Raw genomic sequence first — 17,140 nt, 5'->3', positions numbered from 1 at the left:
CATTGGATCTCATGGAAACGCTGTCCCTCAGGCCTTCCTACATACGGACAGTACCTTAGGCTTGGCGCCACCTTTGCCTTATTGAAGCCGTTCCTGAACTGACGTCGTTTATCAGCCTTGTCTCAATCTTGTAACAAAACGTGTTCAACTTCAACACCTCAGAACCAACAAAGGAACACGACCATTTTGGTTTGATATTCGCCATAATGGCGATCCCGTGGGACTCGTAAGTATATCTCCTGGTATTCAACTTTGTCCGTGTGACTTTGTTCTTCTTGATAGCCACTTACACATCCTGTGCAATCAACAACTAACCTTAACCAGTATTCGGTCCCTCCTTATCTTCTTTGGCCCTATATTATTACCAAAAGCCATATCATACTATCGATCGGTCAAGGCCTCTTCGCAATCCCGACATGCGCCTATAGTTCCCGTACCGCCCAAAGTCCGCGTTGCGCTGGCTCTCCTGGCCTTCTTAATCATCAGCTACATCCTCAAGACATTACCGCCGTTCGCACCCGAGAACTTGTTCCTTGCGACCCAAAGCCGTCTCCAGATCCCGGTCGATGTTCTATTCAACCGTGTTGCAGTTGGAAGACCCGACAATATTCTCACGAAGCAAGACGAAGCGCTGAGGGGCAGATTTGTCAACCTCGAGAGCCGACTGCTATACTTGCAATTTGGACCCGAAGTGCTCGCGAACTGCCCGTTCTGCACTTCGGAAGAGCCAAAGACATTCTTCTATTATGCTCTCCCACAACTCCTGTGGCCTCATATCGCGAACCTCTTCGCCATTGCTTTCGTTACGAGTCCAACTTTCACAGGGCGAGCTGGTTCCCAATGGCGACCAAAGGCTACGATGGCTGCCATGACTATTGCCGCTCTCGATATTTACTTTGTCAACTCTTACAACTACCAAGCCAATGCACGTGCTCTGCGTCTGTCGGAAGTTGACTTCTTTTACTGGACTGCTCGAGTCGCACGTCTCGTCACCCTCGCAGCTTTCGACGCAGCTCTAGGCTGGCTTCTGTATCTATCCGCCACGAACCGCGCCTTCATTGAGCCTCCCTCGCCTGTGGAGCGCATTGAGGCAACCTCACGTGCTCTGCTCACCGTGAAGAGCAAGCTTAGTGCTCTCGGTATTGTCAAGAACACTGCGCTGCGCGATGAGGATCTCCGATCACGAAGCCATGCCTACTGGAGTCACGAAGTGCGCCTCATGGGCGAGGTTATGGAGGAAAGGGAAGTTGTGGAGGGAGTCAACGATGCATTGACCAATCGCATTGACGTGGCGACCATAACGAGGGACGCCGAAGGATATGCACAGAATGTATTGCACTCCTTGCGTGGAGAAACAACAGAAGACGATAGTATCTAATCCGTCCTCTTGCGTATTATCCCAACCCTTCTTTATAACGAGCTATTCTTACATAGAGGTCTATGACCGTTGAAATTTGGCTTGAATAACCATGAAAACCATATCTCATCCTTTCTCTTGTAGCAGTCGAGCGTTATGGCTCTCCCTGCTATCCCTGAAACATGCACCGTGACCACCCCATACATGCATTTAGTATAATTTCCACATCGTAATTTCAACATTAGCTCTTAGACTCCGGCCTTGTCGATTCCGGCCTCACTGGTCCCGTTGCAGCACTGCTAGTACTACCCTTTCTACTTGGTGTTTCCAGAGCGCCCTCCTGTGCGCTGCGCTCTAAGAAGTTTGCCCATAGCTCAGACAAAGACTCTTTGTCTTTGGCAGATGTTGACTCGTTGAAGAGATCGGTGTTGAGAGATGGTGAGCTTGGTGTGCGTGTGAATGGTGACATGGGTAGGCGGAGAGAATTAGATGATGTGCCTGGACGAGCGAGGCCGGCCTGCTCTCGCTGCTCGTCAGTCCAGTTGAGATACCCAGCCATGACTTGGAGGACTTGGAAACGCTTGGCGTCACCGCGGTCGAGTGTGAGGAAGTGGAGGAGATGGTTTGTAACGATTTGTCTAGTCGTGGTTAGTATTAGGCTTCATACGAGTTGTCATATATCAGACATACCTGTCAACATTGTCTTCCGGCTTTGTCTTCTTGAGGTACCGCAGTGCCTTGGTCAAGTGGTCGTTCAATACAATCGCCTCATGCCTCAACTTTCCAATAAGAAGGTTCTTCTCCTTGACCTCCTTCTCGTAAGGCGCTGTTCGCTCAAGCTCTTGCGAGAGTGTTTGCTTGGCTTCTTCAGCTTCCTTTGCGCGGGCATCGGCCTCTTGCACCTGTTTCTTGAGAGCTTGAACTTGCGCCTCGGTAGTCTCGACCATATCGCGAAGCTCCTTCTTGCGAGCATCTTGGATTTCGCGGAGGGCGTTCTGTAGGTTTTCAATAAGAGTCATTTGGCTCTCTCGCTCTGTAGTGGCGCTCTCGTAGTTTTGCCGTAGGATAGTAACTTGTTCCTCTAGTTCCGAGACCTTATCCACCAAGCTCTCCTTGATGGATCGCTCTTCCATGGCGATAACTTCCCATTCGCCCATGGCGTTTGCGGTAGTCTCCATCTCCTCCTTAAGATGTTGGACATGTCGGACCAGTTCTTCCTTCTCCTTGCTCCAGTTTTGTGCTGATAGGTTGTTGCGACTTCGCAGAGTGTTGAGCTCCCTAGTCGCATCTTGTAGCTCCTCCTTTAGCTTGGCGACATCGTCTCCAGATGACACAGCGTTATTTCTTAGTTCCTCATTCTCTGCCTCGAGCTCTTCTATGCGCTCTTTACTTTCTTCGAGCTCTGCCTTGTCGCGCTTGAACCGGTCGCTAAGCGTCTGTTTGATCTTCTCAACTCGCCCAAGAAGGGTCTGGTATTCCTCCTCGGCATTCTCCTTGGCGGCATTGCTCTCCTCTAGATCGCTCTTGAGCTGCGTGACTTCATTGCTGTGTGTCTCTTGGATGCTCTCGAGCTGCTTCCGTAGCTGTTCGACCTCGGCCCGCAAGGCCTCTCGTTCCTGGCTCATGGCCTCTAGCTTGGCTGAGGTATCTGTATTGTCGGGCGTTTCCTTTTCGCCATCAACCGGAGGGGGTATGAGCCCGTTGCTCTGAGCCTTGGGCTCTACGGCATGCCCGTTACTGTGGACAGTGGGAGCTTCTTCGTTTACGACTTCGTCTGCATTGACTGCGTCTGCGTCTGCATCTGCATTGACTGGAGTTTCCTGTGGAGTTGATACATGTCAGCGCGTGCGCAATTGTATGATAGACATGGGAGGGGAGCATCATAACTACATACGGGCTGAGTGGGTGTCTCGGGCTCGTCTTCGAGGGTCTCTTTATCTGAACCCTGCTGAGGGTCTGAACTACCACTAACAGGTTGCTCAGCAGCCTTGTTCTTGTTGGCGTTCTTCTTCTTCTTGTTGTTCTTCTTTTTTGACGATGACCCTGCACGAGTAGGAAGCGAGGCCCCATGGGTTAGGACACGTTCTCGAATCTCCATTTCCACGTCAATTGGCAGGGGTAGGGATTGCACGCACCTGAATTCGTCGCCTGGGTCGGGTTCGCTGCGACGGTGGAAGACATGGTGAGTTTTTTAGTCTGGACAGAGCATCCAGACCCAGATCTAGAGGTTCGTTCAATGTAATGTCGTGCAGATAATCCTAGCGCCTGTGGGTGGATTATAGGTTGCTTTAAGAGGAACGAACAGACGGGAATTGGATGTTTGGTACGTGTCAGTAATTACTGACCCTCCCTCGTGTAAGGTTCCGTTGGTAGGTGGTCAAATTGCATGTCAGCAGCCACCAGCTGACGTACCTGACCTGGTGGAATTTAGTGGACTTGGCCTGAAAGTGCCCTGGAGTTAGTTCCGAGTCGTTTCAACGGCTGATCTTCCGGGCGAGGTCGGCTCCGAATTGTCGGCCGGCTACTACTGTGGTATAATATCAGTTGTATGATATGATTTTGATCATGAAAACATTCTCTTGACTTTTAAACACCAATGGCCGACTATGTGATATATACTGTAGCTATTGCTCACGTACCTTGCAGGATCTAGACTCGAGAATGGCCTCCAATCGCTGACTGAGGATGGTTCACTACTGGCATCCATATAATGGAACAGTAACTAACGGCTCAGCTCTCTCTGATTCGGTGTATAGATTTCTTTCAAACACTGTCCATTCTGTGCTACAGTTATGAGGACAAGATGTTCTTTTCTATTCCTGTCATAGTGAAACATCTTCCTTTGCACTGACTCACTTATCAGCAACTTCAGTCAGTGCCATGTGTCATAAAGAATGACTCCTGTGATATGGCTGAATAAAAACAAGGGTTTCAATTACTCTGTGAATTCAATATGGCCCACCTGTGAACCTCGATTAGTTGGTTCCTAAGTATACAGCGTTCCGTGTAAGAGACGCAAACACTAGCATTGGTGAATTGAACTCAAGATCTATGTAAGATATGCTCCTCGACGAGAACTAAAACTGACTGAGATATGAATTCAAGGCTGACGCAAATATCATTGTAACAAATCAAGTTGTTTAACTCTGCGTATCCTGGATAATACAAAAAGCTGGACAAGATGCTACCTTATGGTTGAATGTTTAGGTGAATCGGGCTTAGTCATATTCAAGTGGATCCTCATGATGCTATTTTCTCATCTGTCTCGCCCGTCGAATCTCATTTTCTCTTCTTCACATATTTTTACCCTTCGCAATCACATTTTTGAAAAAGACCATTGTTTTCCGTGGCTTTTTCGCGATCGAGCGCGAAGTAGACTATAACCGCCTTTCATAATCCCATTGCTTGCTCTTTTATTTCCTATGAGTGCTATGGGTTCGCTTATGTGCGTACATATATATCATCGTTGAAACGTTTTTGTAGAAAAAAGAAGAAGCGTGTGACTGATGATCCAACTTGCATTCGTTTCATTATACATGGATCTGTTTGAAACTATGTCTATGCCGCTTTAAAACTCCGAAACCCAATTGAATTGAACAATTCCGTACTCAATCAAGCCTTTGCCTTTCGGCCCTTGGCTGCTTTTGTTGCCTTGCCCTTTGCGGCTTTGCCCTTGGCCTTGGGAGCTGGCTTCTCCTCGGTAACAACCTCAGTCTTCTCCTCGACAACTGTCTCAACGACCTCAGCAGGCTCCTCAACCTTGGGCTCCTCCTCCTTCTCAGCGGGCGCATCCTCAATGGCCTTGGTCTCGCTCTCTCCGTTCTCAATAGCAGCGGGGGCTGGCACGTCCTTGATCTCGGGGGCATCGAATTCGTAACCAAGCTCCTTAAGCTTAGCAGCCTTCTTTGCGCGCTTGGAGTTCTCCTTTGTGACCTTGTTCGCCCATGCAGACTCGGTCAAAGGCTTCTCAAGCTTGTGGCCAGCCATCTTGTTCCAGGGAACCTTCTTGAATCGCCGGTTGGCGCCCTTGAACAAATCGTCACGAACCTGCTCCTTGGGGATCATTCGGCACTTGAGGATGTGGCCGAACAGAAGGTAGTTGTCCATGGTCTTGCACACGATCTCGGCAGTAGAGGCCTCCTCGAACTTGACGAAGGCGTAATGCTTGCTGGCACCAGTCTTCTTGTTTCGGGAAAGTCGTAGCGCAACGATGGGGCCGAACTGCTCAAAGTACTGTCTCATCTCATGCTCATAGAAACCGTGGGGAATGCGGCCAATGTAGATAACTCCAGCCTCCTCGTCGGAAGCCTTGGCGGCCTTCTGAACCTCCTTGGAGACCTTGGGGATCTTGCCGACATCCTGTCCCTGCTTGAAGCTAGAATCGCCCTCGGTGATATCCTCGTCGTCAGAGTCCAGCTCCTTCACGATCGCCTGAACTTCCTTGCCCTCCTCAGCCTCAGAATCGGAAGACTCATCGGGGATATCGAGTGTGGTGGTTTCCTCCTCGACGACCTTGACTTCCTCGGGCTTGCTCTTGGACTTTTGCGCCGGCTTGGTATCGGCCTTTTTTGTGACAACAGTCTTCTTGACAGACTTTTGCTTCTTCAGCGACACAGGTGACGCATCCTCGGGGGCTGTAAAAGCTGTGTTAGCGACACAAGAAAAGCTATATTCTGGGCATTATGTCTCTACCTTTTCGCTTAGGCTGGGCAGCTTTGGCAGCGCCGTTGGGCTTCTTGATGTCCGAAACGGCTAAAAAGAATCAGCGCATGAAGATTTACGAATCTCGAGTTACTTACACTTTCTCTTTCTCAATTCTGGGGCCATTGTGTCTGATTTAGTTGTCTTGTTGCTAGATACTCAAAAGCTAGACTCCCGCAGAAAAAGATGCGTGGGCCATTGAAAAAAATTGGGATTCTGCCATGTCTGCTCTGGGCGGTGAAGAATCGCGTGCACTATCAGTTTATCGTAGTGGGGGTTGGGGTCCTTTCAGCGGCTTGGCCCACTAAAAAGTGTCTGTAGCTTCTGGAGCTTACAACCCGAGCAGCGCTGGGACATACAGAATAAGTCGGGACCAATCTACGGAGTACATCACCAACCATTATTACCTGACAACTTAATTTATATTCTTGACAGAATATTGTCGATTCATATTAGAAGCTTATGCTTCTTGTGAACTTAGAGCCAAGCAGACCATAACTCTTCGACCTCAGCCATCTGGAACCGAGGCTTCTCAAACACAACATAACAGTTCAATACTCGGAACTCTCCATCGTCGCAGTCTGACATTTGATTGCACAAGATGTCAAAAAAGCAAGAGAAACTGACGCAAGAGGAGATATGGGATGATTCTGCCCTGATTGACTCTTGGAATGAAGCCTTACAAGAGTACAAGGTAAGTAAGTTCTCTCTATCGTAGACGGTTACTGACGGACACTCCGCAGAAATATCACAGCATTCATGCCAAGGGCGGAAGTGTACGGGAGTTAGAGACTCAAAATCAGCAAGTAAAAATCCTCAGAGATGGTAATCACTCGGCTAACTCGTGAGCGAAGGGCCGAGGCGGAGGCTGAGTCTGGATCTGAGCAACCCCAAGTTACAGAAACAGAAGAGATTGAGTTGGAATCGGGAACAGCAGAACAAAACAAGGTGGGTTTGGCTATGTTGATCTGTGCCATGAGAATCTTGGCTTCATATGCTCAGACAACTGACATGGAAGGTTAGGAGATCCCATCATCGCGCAATGAGTCTAAGGAGCCAATCGCGTCTCAAGGGACTCCCTCATTTCCTATACAAACCGTCCTAGGTTCCGGTAAGTCATGATCCTTGAATGGTATTTCTTGTCATATAGAACTAATCAAAACACACAGTCCAGGACGAAAGCCTCAAGAAACTCCTTATGTCATGGTACTATGCTGGGTACTACACAGGGTTGTACGAAGGGCAACAGCAAGCTCAGCAGAAGTAGTAGGATGGTTCGTAAGCGAAGAAACAATTTTACATCCTTGAAACACGGAAGAGCGGTAGTCATCCCCAATTTTGTCAGAGAAAGTCATGGCATACGCATGGGTTCCTCGGTCGGGCTGTTGCCGTTGATGCTACGATGCAAGATCGGCCGCCGATTCACGTGGAAGTGTTCATGGATGGAAGTGAACGGATGGATTCAAGAGAGGTTTGTGGCGTTTCCATCGAAACGAGAGGCCTCAAGATGCCAAGACCAGACTTTAGAGACTTTGTTGTAAGTTCATATCACGTCAAGATATAGCGACCGCAATTTGTGACCCAACCTAGAGACTACCTTAGACTATACCCTGTACACGTACCAGCGCTAAGTACATACGGTGCAGGCAGGTCTCTTCTCTTCCTCTGTGGATACACTAGACTACAATACTGCCAGAGTATGGTTATCAGTTAAGCATCCATAGCAACACCAATGATACACGCAAAGTGATCAAGGTAGGTCACATATTAGGTCTCAAGCCCTGCAAGGAGATAAACTTTTTGTCGTCCGAATTATTGTGCCTGGAAGGGTCTACGGCGGATGAGACCAATACTATGTCGATGAAACCTCACCGTTGACGATCAATGGTGAAACGGCCTCGGTGCCGCTCAAACGGCGAGTATAAGCGTATGTATTTAATAGCTTGGCCCTTCTTGGCTTCATCAGAGAGCATCGGGTCGAGTCGGTCGACGATATCATAGTGTAATTGTGGTATAATAGGAGCCGCAGGTGGCTGGGCCTTGGACTCTAAGCACTCACGGAGTAGCCAAGTCCCGTTCTTGGCTTTGTCTGACCTGTCTCTTTGACGTCTCACCACTGAGAAAAGCAGCCCCTGTTAACGATGGTTGATACGACCCTATATAGAGTTAATTAAGCTCTTTTAGGCCTATACCGGCCGCTACGTAAGAAACCACCCCAATCATTATGTGTCGCATATTATTCGCTTGGCACTAGGAACAGCGCAAAAGGGTAAAACTCCAAAACACCAAACGTGATCCGAGACGGACCTGTCACAGAGACCACCCCCGCATCAACAGGCGTTTCACGGGGACTTGCTGTAGGAGTGTAGGTACACTTACAGTGATGATGATCGGATCTAGACAGACCGAAGCGAGCAAAGCTAAGATTCGGCTTCTTCAGCGGCCGTGTTTCGCAAATGTGTTTGAGGGCTTGTCTTTTCCAGGGGGTCACAGGCGTTAAACAGTTTCGCTCGTGAGAAGCATGGGATGGCAAGGTAGGTAGCTATAATAAGGCCACAGCAGAACCACGATTGTCAACAAACATCCCATCCCCATATCTCCCTCTATCTCTTTCTCACTCAGTTGTTTCTTGTGCTTCATTCTTTTTGCACTTGAGAATTCCTTTCTTTGAAGGCAGGCCCTCTTCATTATTACTACTACTACTTACTTAGTCTCTTAATCGCCAGATCGATCTCATCTCGACTCGACTCGAACATCTTGCAATCTTTATTCCTTTTCTACTCTAATACCCTCAAGTTTTAAACATCATGAGAGCTTCAACTAGTCTGGCCGTGGCCGCCGCCTTTGCGCCCTTGACCATGGCGCGCTTCCTCGACTTTGCTCAGCCTGAACGACGGGATCATCCTATGCCTGCCGAAGCCATGCCTGCAGAGGCTATGCCCGCTGGACACGCTCTCCCTGTAGAGCTTCTCAGCGGACACAAGAAGGTCGTTTCAGGAGTCTCAAAGACCGAGATCATCATCATCTGGGCGAACCCTGGAGCTGGTGCCGAGACAACCACCATCAACGAAAAGGTCACAGTCACTGAGACCGTCACCAAGGGAGGCGAGGCCGTTGCTACTCCTGTAGCTCCTCAACAGCACACCGTCACTGTCGGTGGCCCAGGAGGTCTAGTCTACCAGCCCGAAGAGCTTCACAACGTCCCCATCGGTGACACTGTTGTCTTTGAGTTCCTGTCACAGAACCATACCGTCTCTCAGTCTGGTTTCGACAAGCCTTGTGCTCTTCTCGAGGGTGGTATGGACTCTGGTTTCATGCCCAACCCCAACAACACCGTTTCTCCTCCTCCCCAAGTCGCTATGCAAGTCATGGTTGACACTCCTCTCTGTAAGTGACAGACACGATTACATCCTGATTATCATACTAACCTTTGAAGGGTTCTACTGCAAGCAAGGTGACCACTGTGGTAAGGGCATGGTCTTTTCCATCAACCCTACTGCTGAGAAGACTCAGGCCAAGTTCAAGGAGATGGCCATCCAACAGAATGGCGATGGCAAGGCTACTCCCATCACAGGCGGCGATGCTGCCCCTGCCCCTGCACCTCCCGCCGAGTCCAAGCCTGCTGAGGCTGCTCCCGCCGCTCCTGGAGCCACAGGAGTTGTCCCTGGAAAGGGTACCATTGGTGGGGATGGCAGCTGTGTATGCATGGTCTCCTGCTCAGCTGGAGGTTTCCCAGCTCAGGCCCAAGGCATTAACTCATTTGGCGGCTTGGGTGGTACGTCATCTTCAACTCTTGAATCAAATACCAGATACTAACGGACCTCTAGGTGCCATGCCTTACAAGTTGGACAGTGTGGTTTAAGTTGAGCAATGACATGAAATTCTTGGAGGTGTTGATACCACGGACGATTTGAGTTTGAATATGTTATTACTTGAATGTACCATTTATGGGTTTTAGACGACTGGAATTATGTTTGGGTACCTGGCCTAGATGGCTGATAAAATCTTCACGGGTTTGAAGATCGGTTTAGGTAGTTTAATGGGACAAAGCTTTATGGGAGAAGTCATGATACCTTGTAATATTTGGCGAAGTTGCTATTCTTGTCATTCACTATGCTGTGAAGTGTATGCCTTTCATGTATCGCACGAGAACAGACATGTCAACAAGAATCACAGAGGTAATGATAGTCTCTGTTTCCAAGTCCATGGTACAGCCTTTATAGTACAGTGTTATAAACCCTTGGGGGTAACCAACCTTATTCTTACTCCTGAGACAATGTAAAACCGCGCTTTTTATCCATTTCCTTATGCCATCCAGTCTATTCCAGATTCCATCCATATAATTAAGTTCCGCCCATCTCAAGATCTGGATCAACCTCTGTTCCTAGATCCCGGTCCTCAAGAAACCGACGTCCAACCAGTTCGTCGGGTAGATATGTCTGCTTTACCTGCCCATCACGGTAGTTGGGTGGATACTTGTACTCAGCGCCATATCCCATGTCACGCATGAGTCTTGTAGGAGCATTTCGCAAGTGTAGAGGTACAGGAAGACCAGCCACACCCGGTTCGCGTAGGGCTGCGTAGGCATTATTGAGAGCACGGTAGGCCTTGGTGCTCTTGGGCGCATTACATAGCGCAACAGTGCAGTGTGCCAGCGGTATTCTAGCTTCTGGCATGCCAATTTGTTGTGTGGCTGTGTATGTTGCCGTAGCAAGTGGCAGGAGGGTGTTATCCGCCAGGCCAACGTCCTCAGAGGCAATGACAACCATGCGGCGGGCGATGAATAAGGGGTCCTCGCCGGATTGGAGCATGCGCGCAAGATAGTAGAGTGCCGCATCTGCATCGTTCCCACGAACTGATTTGTGGAAAGCTGAAATAGTATCATAATGTTGGTCGCCTGCACGATCGTAGACCAGAGTCTTGGTAAGAGCGGCCTTGATATCTTCTTGTGTGATACCCTCGCGAGTTGTGAGCGAAAGGGCGAGCTCGAGGAGGTTCAAGGCAGTACGAGCATCACCATCGGCAAAGCGTGCCAGGTACGTCACCATAGCTTCGTCCAACAATGGCGTGTGCGGATAAACTGATTCTTCCTCCTTGATCGCCCGCTGTAAAATGCGAACCACATCTTCTGTTGTAAGAGACTGCAACGTAAAGGTACGGCATCGGGAGAGCAAAGCATTTGCCACCTTGAAAGAAGGGTTCTCTGTAGTTGCGCCAATGAGCGTCACAGTGCCGGCCTCAACAGGCTTGAGGAACACATCTTGCTGGGCCTTGTTGAAGCGATGAATCTCGTCACAAAAGATTATAGTCTTGCGACCAGTGAGGGCAAGATCGTTCATCGCCTCTTGGAAGTATTTTTTGCACTCGCTGACTCCTGTACTTGTCGCATTGAGTTCGATGAACCGACTACCGACCATACGAGCGATACATCGTGCTATTGTTGTCTTTCCTGTGCCCGAAGCACCCCATAGAATCATTGAGGGTACTTGGTTCGACTCGATAAGAGAGCGCAACACACCGTTGGGCCCAACTAGATCTTGTCCGCATACTTCGTCGAGGTTTCGTGGTCGCATTCGTTCGGCCAGGGGCGCAGCTCGTTGTGTCTTTGTTTTCTTCACCACTCTTCCATCCTGCTCCGTATTCGGAGACCAAGTGCTTGTTGCGTTGGCATTCTCGCCGTTTGTTGTCTCTTCTGCATCCTTGGAGCTTGCTACTCCATGACCCGGGCCCTCTTCGAAAGTCCTCTTCTTCCCTGCTATAGGCTGTAATGCTCCGTTCACAGGAGTCGCTATTCGGCTCTCAGAGGCAGCTTGTCGTTTTGGCGCGGGCGTAGAAAAAAAGTTGGAAGCGTTTCGCTTTTGAGAGTTACTCTGTGGCGTCTGTGATTGCGGGGGTGTCGGGTCCTTCTCTTTGTCTATGATGAAGCTCTCGCATCCTGAGTCGATGTGGCTGTTGATCTCGGAGGATTTGACAGGCTTGTTGCAGATGGGGCAGTCGACCGCCATGGTCGCTGTAGTCGTGACGATCACCGAATCACAAAGGGCGAGCTTGGCTTGGTTCGTTATGCGATTTGGTAGTGGACGTTGGGTTGTGGTGCGCTGTCATCGGTTGGTTGGTAGATTAGGGTCAGGTCGTGCATGCATGGAAGGGAATGGAGCTTGGAAGTTGGAGGTGAAAGTGAAAGCTAGGACTCGACCTAGTGAACAAAATAGAGTGGACCTTACGGTACCTGAACTAACTAAAACGCGTGCAACAAGTCCCGTCTGTGTTCAAAATCGTGGGGACCAATCCCCGAACAACGGGCCGCTCTCGGGTCCATATTATCGGTATCTACCTAGCTGTTAGCCTGTACTACGGTCTACTACTGTCGCCTATTCTTTGTACAGTACAATTTCACGACATTTCACGACATATTATGAACAGTTTAGAACCAAAAGATGACATTGGTTTATCTTGGCTATGGCGACAACCATGTCAATAGCCCGGTTGACTAAATTGCTAAAAACCCTTGAACATAACTCCATGATAATGCTTCAACGACCACCAATCCCTTGCATGCTCGTTCCATAACGCCTGTGCCGCCAAGCCAATATATATTTGAACCTCAATGCTGTACCAATGTTCGATTTCTTTAAGCTGATGTCTTCAGTGACCGCACTTTAGGTGATGCTAGGCTTGTTTCGGCCTTGCGTTTGCCTAGTATTGGTGTGTTTTCGCGGTCCCGTGTTGCTTCTGCATGACATGATGCGTGATATGCTCGGTCGCCAACTAAGACTGTGTCTAGCCATACCCATTCTTGTGCCGTATCAAGCCATTTGTTCTCAAACTTGTCCTGGCAGATTGGACAAACAGTGTTAATACGACGAGACGCATCGGGGACAAGAATGTACTTTGGCTTAGCAGCCTCGGATGCCTTCGAGGCCTGAGCGGCAACATCCTCAGTTGTGGGGAGGTGGTCAACGTCAACGGCTTCTCTTGACTTGAGCCAGCCCTGTACTGTTGTCAGTAATTTTGTATTTTGAGGAGGTAGTGTTGTGACTTACGCGTTGATCAACGTACCAACTCCGGTGCATGCCTCGCTTCTCGGCCTCGTTGGTTCGCTGGTGGACACGGAAATGCCAGTCCATATGAGCAATCTTCTGCTTCTTTCCAACTGGATCGTCTCGAAACCGTCTACCACATTGGGTACAAGGTTGGCCCAGGTCGTTATGTAGTGCCCTGATTAAAGAAGGCTGACAAGGTTGTTTGAGAGCTGCCACATTGATACCCCCTTGTACTGGAACAGGCGTGGGCGTTGCTGAAGGAGCAGGAGGGAGTAAGCCTGACTTTCGTAGTTGATCAAGAAGACTCCAAGGGGCTGCGTTTGCTGCGGGCGCTGGTGCTGATGCGGGTGTTGGTGTCTGGGACATCGTAGGCATTGGAGTCATCCCAGGTATCGTGGGTATCGACATTGCTGGCATAGGAGCCATGGCCGGCATTGCAGACATGTTTGGCATAGGTGGCTTTGGCGGTTCAGAACGAACCTGAGGAGGCTGAGGAGTCGGTGTTGAGCTCGAAGGTGTAGCCGACTTTCTTGCCATCAAGGCGGCCAAGGCTCCCGGGCCAAAGAGCGCATCAAGCGTCACACCTTCTTGCGCCGGAGCCGGAGCTGCAGACGGAGGAAGGGCTACGGACACTGGAGGCATAGGGCGTGCTTGAACGGGCACAGGAGGAGTAGGTGCAGGCCTTTGAGTCAGAGGCGCCATCATGTTTACGGCAGCAAGTTCAGTTACTCGTCTCTTAATGAGCTCAAGCTGATCCGGAGGCAAGCTAGTGCTGTTCACAACGCCCTGCAGCTCATGAAGTGCTCTTAATCTAGTCTGAACATCAACATTTTGGGGATTGCGCGAGGCTTCCGCCTGCGTGGCAACAATTAGATTCCGAATGTCATTGCTCAATGACTGTCCTCCATTTGAAGTGTATTGCTGGGCTGGATGGCCTGGAGGGTATCTCGTCCCAGGCGGTGTCGGAGTATCACGATGAGGCACGGCAGATCGCGGTCGCCCAGGCATCAATCCCGCTTGGGGCATGCTTACGGCGCGTGCCTTCAAGAGTGCATTCTCAATAGGACGCACCAACTCGTGCGAAAAGACGGGCCTGCTGTCCATTGACCCAGGGACAGGCTCCTTCCATGTTCTAAGCATCTCCTCCATTTTTCGACGAACTGGTTGATCGACTACTGCATAAGATTCCATGAAGGTCTTGAACAGATTGCGGCCGAAGTAGAGGGTGTATGGTGTGCCGACATTTTTCACTATCGAGTCGAGTACATACAGAGCTGGAAGTTTCTTGTTCGGTGGCGCCTACGCGGAAATTAGCATTGGATCGGATTGAACTGTTCGTGCGCGTTCATATTGCACATCGCGATTCCAACTGACCTTGAGGATGTGTTGTTGCAAAACTTCGGCGATAGCTAGGGCATGTTCAGTATTCTCACGAGCAATGACTGTCAGGTTGCTAATCTCGAAGCGCATGTTGGAGGAGAGATCCTCCAAGGCCATGCGGTAATCCTCCGCCACCTCAGCAGAGTCTCCAGACATGATGGCGGTGATGGAGACGAGCGCAACTGGTCGTGTGAGGTAAAGTGATGGTGATGGTGATGATTGGGCTAGGCACAGGTCAGGTCAAGCTCAGTAGCGATAGGCTACGGAACCCGCTGGTGTCGGGTCTGGAACAATAATTGCGGATGCCTGAGGCTCCACTCAACAATAGATCTGGTACGGAGTACCTAGGAAGTCGCGATTCAAATGCAAGAAAAAGCAACAAAGAGATGGGTTTCTCCTGAATGAAACAGGCCAAGGAAAGAAGGCAGCTTATAAAACGGTTCCCCTGAAATGTACAGCTACTCCTTGATCTATTTTTGTACTAAGAGTCTTTATTGTTGCGCAAGGATTGTGAGTTCTTTGTATTGACTAAGTACTGATAAATAGGATGGATCTGAAATAAGAAGAGGAAAGGAAAAGCGAACAGCATGTAATAGATACCAGGTCTCCTTTAATAAACCTACGGTCTTCTGGCTTTACTCCCTCAGGCATTCGTCTGTTCCCTTTCGGCTGACAAACAAGGTCGGGCCATGTGCGTGCTACGCCACGAGGTTATCGTGTCAGCCAATGGCTCTGAACTTAAGACTTCCAATTGCGAATTTCAACTGAAAGAGTTTCCACCGCGTCCTCCTGAAACCTCGATTCTCTGCAGTGCTATCCGTGCATAGTTACTTTAATATAAGGGCTGTTCATAGCTTGAGAAACAGTAGGTCAAGAAGAAACAAGTCTCTGCATAAATACATGAGTCTTCTGGATATTAAGCTTAGAAACAAATTTGAGTTTGAATATGATTTGTTGAACTGGTTATAAAGACAGTTTGGCAAGATGGTATCCCTGCTAGCAAACAAAAAAAAAGCCATAAATCCAAAACGTGGTATCGCTGACTCCTAATGCCTTAACGCCCTTCTACCTTTTTCCCTTCGCGCACGCAACCTTTGCAGTTACAATTTTCCGAGTTACACTGTACATTCTCCTTGTTCTTCACAGTCTTGTGGACCGTCTTCGCGACCTGTGTCGGTTGCTTCTTGTCCTCCGCTAATTTACGCGCTTTCTCCTATTTGCGCGCCGGTTCTTCCTAGAACCGAGACATGTGCGCCTCCGAGTACATGCTCGGGCTATGCGGGCGAATATTCATCGGGTGCAGGGCTGTATCTGGGCGACGAACTTCGGGGACGATGGGACTACGGCGATCCTCGCCAGAGTCGTATGAGTGCCGGCTGAGTGAAGAGGGTTCTTGATGCTCATAGTGAGGAGGAGGAGGGGCATTGCGCTCAAGATCACGCTCACGAGTGATAGGTTGACTTATGGTAGGTCGTCGGGGTGTGGACTCGTTCTTCCTGTCCCAAAAGAACCTTTTGAAAGTATTCTGAGGTCGATCTTCTTTAGTGAATGATGCGCTGTAGTTAGACTGAGGTTTGCCGAACGATTCATCGTCCGCGAGGGATCCATTGGACCGAATCTTGCGAGCATTGACGTTGACACCTCGGAAGGCGAAAGTGCAGATGAGGTTCATAACGCCGAAGGTGGAGGTCAAGATGCCAGCAGACACGATAAGTCGCCAAAAGGGAAGACCCAAATGCTCGCTACCATTATCCTCCGAGTTGAGCTTGCCGAGGAGGTTGGTCCCAATCAGTATTAGAGCGATTCCAAGCCAAAAGAGACCGTGTTCATCGGAAAATACGGGCCAATGGTTGGCGAAATACGCTTTGCAAAAGGGCAACTCGGAAATGACGAGGAATATGGTGGCCGAGCTCATCATCGCGAGAGAGAGAGCCTCGAAAAAGAACCAGCCTTTGGAGGTGTCGATCTTGATGATGAGGACCCAACAAGAGGCAGCGGCGGTCAGAAGGCTGATGATCGTGAAAACACGCAGGATCTGGAGAACGATCATGCCTGGGCCCCAGGCTCGCTGACCAAATCCAAACATGGCGGGCGATGGCGTATTTGGTAGGTAGAAATAAATGAAATGTTGTTGAGTTACGACTGAAGGTCGAGAAAATATCGAGATGAAGTTTTGATAAGGAAGGAAGAAGGCTAGAGGAAGTGGTTAGACGACGACTTTCTTGTTATACCTAAGGTAGGTAGCTTAAGGACTTACTTTGAAGTAGCAAAGTGTGATATTTGAGTTGTGTAGAAACTTTTGAATCGAAGGTATAGTCACGACAGTGAAGTGAAGTTTGTCGGATGTAAGTGAACGTTATCAGTGAGGTGGTTTATAAGTGAGTCGAAGCTTGCACAAATGAGAAAGTGTATGTGATATTGGAACCAGTCCGAACAGTCAATAGGTGAACAAGAGGAATATAAACGAATAGAAGGTTTAATGATAGGAAAATAGGTCAATGAAGGTGATTGACCACCATTGTTGGGCTTTGAATGAACGAAGAACAATAGGAAATGGGGAGGGGTTTGCCACCTGAACAGCTGGCACAGGCAGACTTTAAGAGCGACTGCATATGCACACAACAGTCACACTCTTTGTTGGAAACGATCCGACATGCAG

General features: G+C 49.3%; 8 protein-coding genes across 8 annotated transcripts; 3 read left to right on the top strand and 5 right to left on the bottom strand.

The window, feature by feature from the left end:
- Nucleotides 1–206: 206 nt before the first annotated feature.
- J7337_011863 (uncharacterized protein) lies at nucleotides 207–1,378 on the top strand (the record flags this gene model as incomplete). Its single annotated transcript, XM_044829397.1, has 2 exons — nucleotides 207–226; nucleotides 325–1,378. The coding sequence occupies 2 exons, from the start codon at nucleotides 207–209 to the stop codon at nucleotides 1,376–1,378; spliced, it is 1,074 nt and encodes a 357-aa protein (XP_044676072.1).
- Nucleotides 1,379–1,598: 220 nt separating this feature from the next.
- Nucleotides 1,599–3,538, bottom strand: J7337_011862 (uncharacterized protein; the record flags this gene model as incomplete). Its single annotated transcript, XM_044829396.1, has 4 exons — nucleotides 1,599–1,995; nucleotides 2,048–3,177; nucleotides 3,252–3,400; nucleotides 3,493–3,538. The coding sequence occupies 4 exons, from the start codon at nucleotides 3,536–3,538 to the stop codon at nucleotides 1,599–1,601; spliced, it is 1,722 nt and encodes a 573-aa protein (XP_044676071.1).
- Nucleotides 3,539–4,969: 1,431 nt separating this feature from the next.
- Nucleotides 4,970–6,184, bottom strand: J7337_011861 (uncharacterized protein; the record flags this gene model as incomplete). The annotated part of the gene is made up of 3 exons (XM_044829395.1): nucleotides 4,970–5,991; nucleotides 6,050–6,109; nucleotides 6,157–6,184. The coding sequence occupies 3 exons, from the start codon at nucleotides 6,182–6,184 to the stop codon at nucleotides 4,970–4,972; spliced, it is 1,110 nt and encodes a 369-aa protein (XP_044676070.1).
- Nucleotides 6,185–6,659: 475 nt separating this feature from the next.
- J7337_011860 (uncharacterized protein) lies at nucleotides 6,660–7,325 on the top strand (the record flags this gene model as incomplete). Its single annotated transcript, XM_044829394.1, has 4 exons — nucleotides 6,660–6,756; nucleotides 6,879–7,006; nucleotides 7,082–7,169; nucleotides 7,228–7,325. The coding sequence occupies 4 exons, from the start codon at nucleotides 6,660–6,662 to the stop codon at nucleotides 7,323–7,325; spliced, it is 411 nt and encodes a 136-aa protein (XP_044676069.1).
- Nucleotides 7,326–8,865: 1,540 nt separating this feature from the next.
- On the top strand, nucleotides 8,866–9,920 carry J7337_011859 (uncharacterized protein; the record flags this gene model as incomplete). Its single annotated transcript, XM_044829393.1, has 3 exons — nucleotides 8,866–9,445; nucleotides 9,495–9,833; nucleotides 9,886–9,920. The coding sequence occupies 3 exons, from the start codon at nucleotides 8,866–8,868 to the stop codon at nucleotides 9,918–9,920; spliced, it is 954 nt and encodes a 317-aa protein (XP_044676068.1).
- A 481-nt stretch (nucleotides 9,921–10,401) lies between these two features.
- Nucleotides 10,402–12,063, bottom strand: J7337_011858 (uncharacterized protein; the record flags this gene model as incomplete). The annotated part of the gene is made up of 1 exon (XM_044829392.1): nucleotides 10,402–12,063. The coding sequence occupies one exon, from the start codon at nucleotides 12,061–12,063 to the stop codon at nucleotides 10,402–10,404; it is 1,662 nt and encodes a 553-aa protein (XP_044676067.1).
- A 626-nt stretch (nucleotides 12,064–12,689) lies between these two features.
- On the bottom strand, nucleotides 12,690–14,637 carry J7337_011857 (uncharacterized protein; the record flags this gene model as incomplete). The annotated part of the gene is made up of 3 exons (XM_044829391.1): nucleotides 12,690–13,049; nucleotides 13,102–14,400; nucleotides 14,476–14,637. The coding sequence occupies 3 exons, from the start codon at nucleotides 14,635–14,637 to the stop codon at nucleotides 12,690–12,692; spliced, it is 1,821 nt and encodes a 606-aa protein (XP_044676066.1).
- Nucleotides 14,638–15,715: 1,078 nt separating this feature from the next.
- J7337_011856 (uncharacterized protein) lies at nucleotides 15,716–16,567 on the bottom strand (the record flags this gene model as incomplete). Its single annotated transcript, XM_044829390.1, has 1 exon — nucleotides 15,716–16,567. The coding sequence occupies one exon, from the start codon at nucleotides 16,565–16,567 to the stop codon at nucleotides 15,716–15,718; it is 852 nt and encodes a 283-aa protein (XP_044676065.1).
- Between the last annotated feature and the right edge of the window lie 573 nt (nucleotides 16,568–17,140).

The sequence above is a fragment of the Fusarium musae genome, chromosome 9 (assembly GCF_019915245.1).
Source record: "Fusarium musae strain F31 chromosome 9, whole genome shotgun sequence".
In the NCBI taxonomy this organism is placed as follows: domain Eukaryota; kingdom Fungi; phylum Ascomycota; class Sordariomycetes; order Hypocreales; family Nectriaceae; genus Fusarium; species Fusarium musae.
This window is presented reverse-complemented; position numbering and strand designations above follow the sequence as displayed.